Source organism: Stegodyphus dumicola, chromosome 10 (assembly GCF_044657685.1).
Source record: "Stegodyphus dumicola isolate Sdum_Otavi_A_Nest chromosome 10, ASM4465768v1".
NCBI lineage: Eukaryota > Metazoa > Arthropoda > Arachnida > Araneae > Eresidae > Stegodyphus > Stegodyphus dumicola.
This window is the reverse complement of record NC_140777.1, coordinates 122,999,806-123,003,120: the sequence shown is the minus strand read 5'-3', so window position 1 is coordinate 123,003,120 and position 3,315 is coordinate 122,999,806. Positions and strand designations below refer to the sequence as shown.

The 3,315-nt window shown below is 35.7% G+C and overlaps 1 protein-coding gene across 1 annotated transcript; it reads left to right on the top strand.

Moving 5' to 3' along the window:
- Nucleotides 1-753, top strand: LOC118201082 (KRAB domain-containing protein 2-like). Its single transcript, XM_035373106.2, has one exon. The coding sequence runs from the start codon at nucleotides 1-3 to the stop codon at nucleotides 751-753; it is 753 nt and encodes a 250-aa protein (XP_035228997.2).
- Nucleotides 754-3,315: the final 2,562 nt, after the last annotated feature.

The following is a 3,315-nucleotide window of genomic DNA, read 5'->3' as shown; positions in this document are numbered from 1 at the left end:
ATGGAGAAGGAGCTGCAAACCAAGTACAAAAATGTCACCAAGGAAATCATTACATTGTATCTTTGCTTATGCAAACCGTGTCAGACCAAATTATCTAATCCTAAGAAATGTCTAGTTTCTAAACCTTTGATATTTAAAGAATTTAACTCAAGATGCCAGGTAGATCTTATCGACATGCAAAGTAACCCAGAGGGCGAATTCAAGTTTATACTCAATTACCAGGATCATTTAATGAAGTTCATATTATTGCGAGCTCTGAAAAGCAAAAGAGCAGAAGTTGTTTACCAGCTACTGGATGTCTTCACAACCATAGGTACTCCAAGCATGCTTCAATCAGATAATGGAAGAGAATTTGCAAATCAAGTTATTAATGAACTCAAGAACATGTGGCCTGAATTGAAACTAGTTCATGGAAAACCGAGATATAGCCAAAGCCAAGGTTCAGTAGAACATGCCAACCAAGATGTTCATAATATGATGGTGAAATGGATGCAGATAAATAAATCTACACATTGGGCCGAGAGTATCAGATTCATTCAATTCACGAAAAACCGTTCTTTTCATCAAGGAATTCAGCAGTCACCTTATGAGGCTATGTTTGGCTGCAAAGCAAAAGTGGGACTGAGCACCTCAAATCTACCCATGGAGGTTATCGATAACTTAGTTACAGACGAAGATCTCGAGAATGTCAAACAAGAAATGGATGATGCTGTAAATACAGCGACTTTTCCGCAAACGAACCAGCTGCAGTAGCGACGGAGACATCGGAAAGTCCAGATCAGTTGTCTGACAATAAAAATGCGAACAAATTCTGTGTAGTATGTCAACAAGAGTGTAATTCATCCCATTCTTGTGGATCCTGCGGAAAGGTTGTGCACGTAATTTGTGGAATAAGTAATAAAGCAGACGAAGGAGGAAAAATACCTGTAGACTGTGTCATAATAAACAAGAAATCACGAATAAAAGGTCAGCTGCCCATGCTAGCTTACAAACTCAAGGTATCAAGATGCTAAAATATTCAGATGCAAAATTTCCACCAGCGAAAGTTGGTAATAATGTACGCATCCGTATACCAGATGTTGACAGAGGTCGCGGTGATCCACGAAGCGTCCTTGCAGTTGTCATGAATATCGAGGGGGCTTTCTACAAGCTAGGAAGAAAACATGGTGTTCCCAAACAACTGTACTCCAGAAGTGAGTTTTCCATTTTGCAAGAGAAACTACTTACATTGGCATCCGTGGGCACAGAGGAAATATCATTACGAACTTGCCTCTTCACAATCGCTGATCGCCGGCCAAGGCTACACTCGATGCAGTTGCACTACCAAGTGCTTAACAAATCGCTGCAGATGTAAAAATAACAAACTGCTGTGTAATTCGAAATGTCATAAAAGTTCATCTTGTTGTAACAAGTGACGATACTGATAATTTTCTGTAATAAACTAATTCAGTAGATAATGTGATTATCTTTTTGTTTGTTTTCTCCAAGGGAGAGGAAATTTTCATAAGAGACCAGGAGGTTTCTGGTACTGTGAGATCCTTACTCACTAAAACTTCTCCCTTCAGACTACAGCCCACCTAGAGCCACCGTACCTCCTTGGCTTTTGTTCCGTAGGACAATCCTAGGCGCCTAAGAGGGGCGGATTCGTCGGAAAACTCATCTATGGCAGCTATAATGTGATTATCATTAGCATTACGGTATACAAACACCCAAAATTTGTTCATGACCTTTTCCCTCTGACTTTGGCCGATCGCCCCATGCCACTTCGCGAACTGGCTGGCCAAACCCCAAAATCAAGAAAAGATCGGACATTGGACGGTCATTGTAAGGCGATATTGGTTGCTTCGCGATTTGGCCGGCCAATTCGGGAACTGGCCGACTTCGGGCTTTGGCCGTAACATATACATGTAAATATAGTTGTAATTGCTACAGAAATAAAATGCTCGGCTTATTTTAGTGGTTGTGTTTCACATTTGGTCATAGGTTGTTCATCACTTGGCATACATTTTGAAACTTCAAAGGACTTTCTCTTTTTTCATGTGAACTGCAGACACTGAATATGTGGATATGGGGAATGTGACTGTATATCAGAATATGCATTATCCATGGCAGTCTCAATTTGGGGGAGGGGAAGGAGAATTCAGGTTGAAATTCTCCTGAATTCAATTCTTCAATTCTGTTTGTGAAAGTATACTTCAATTCTGTTTGTGAAAACCACAATTCCTGTCTAATAAATGTTTGGAATATGAAGCTTTGGCTCTATTTTAAAAGGAGAAAAGTAATTCATGGCAAAATATCAGTACTTCCAGAGACATATGATGAGTAAATATATTCACAGTTGGAGATCTCTAGCAAAACTTATGATTATCATTCACAAACAATGCAGCAACTGATCAATTTACTAATATACAAAGAAAACTTGTATTTTAGCACTCATGTTCCATCATAAAAGCATTAGCTTACTAATGTTTTTAAAACATACCAAAATTATGCTTGTTTCAAAACAGATATCTATAAAAATTCTTGAAACTGCTTAATTTGGATACAACACATGATGCAAAATCAAGCAGTTCTTATTTTATTTTACTATAATCCAAAATTTAGCTGATTTCTCTGCTAATTGCATTGAAGTCAAGGTGAACTGTGTACAGAGGGAGAACTGAGAAAGAAATTTTAGTCATTTATCTAGTACAAATATGTTAGGCTTAAAACTTGCTGAATGCCCACATACAACACCTACATCATCATTAGGAAAAGTATATCATTACATGTCAATATGTTTTCATATAAGAAAAAGATATAAGGAGGGGAAAAAAAAAAACATACACACACACAAAAGTAGTTTTATCTGCAGGAATCGTTGATTAAAAAATGGGTTTAATACTATTAGAATAATACTACGAACTAATAATCAAAATATATTATAAATATAATCGTAGGTAAATAGAGGAGAACTCTGTAGTAAAAGTGAAAGAATCAGCAAAATTTCACCATATCAAAAATGTATTGAAATAAAGAAATTTATTTTCAAATTTTATTTGAATAATATTAATTTTGAATTCTATATTTTGATACTTAATTTGACTAATCAAAATTTTACTCTAAATAAAGACCATCATATGCAAATTACACCAAAAATCAACAATAAATTTTTGCAATCAAAGAATCTGTATTTTCAAAACAGAATGAATTAAAAGGAATTCCTATCAGCATCTATAAGAAAATTAGTCAAAAGATGACAAGAATTTTTTTTTGTCAAGTAATTATTAGAGCATATGTGAGTATCTAAATATTCTTCATTGAATAAACATTAGA

Coding starts and splice junctions, on each gene's coding strand:
- LOC118201082 (XM_035373106.2), top strand. CDS start 1: ATGGAGAAGGAGCTGCAAACCAAGTACAAAAATGTCACCAAGGAAATC.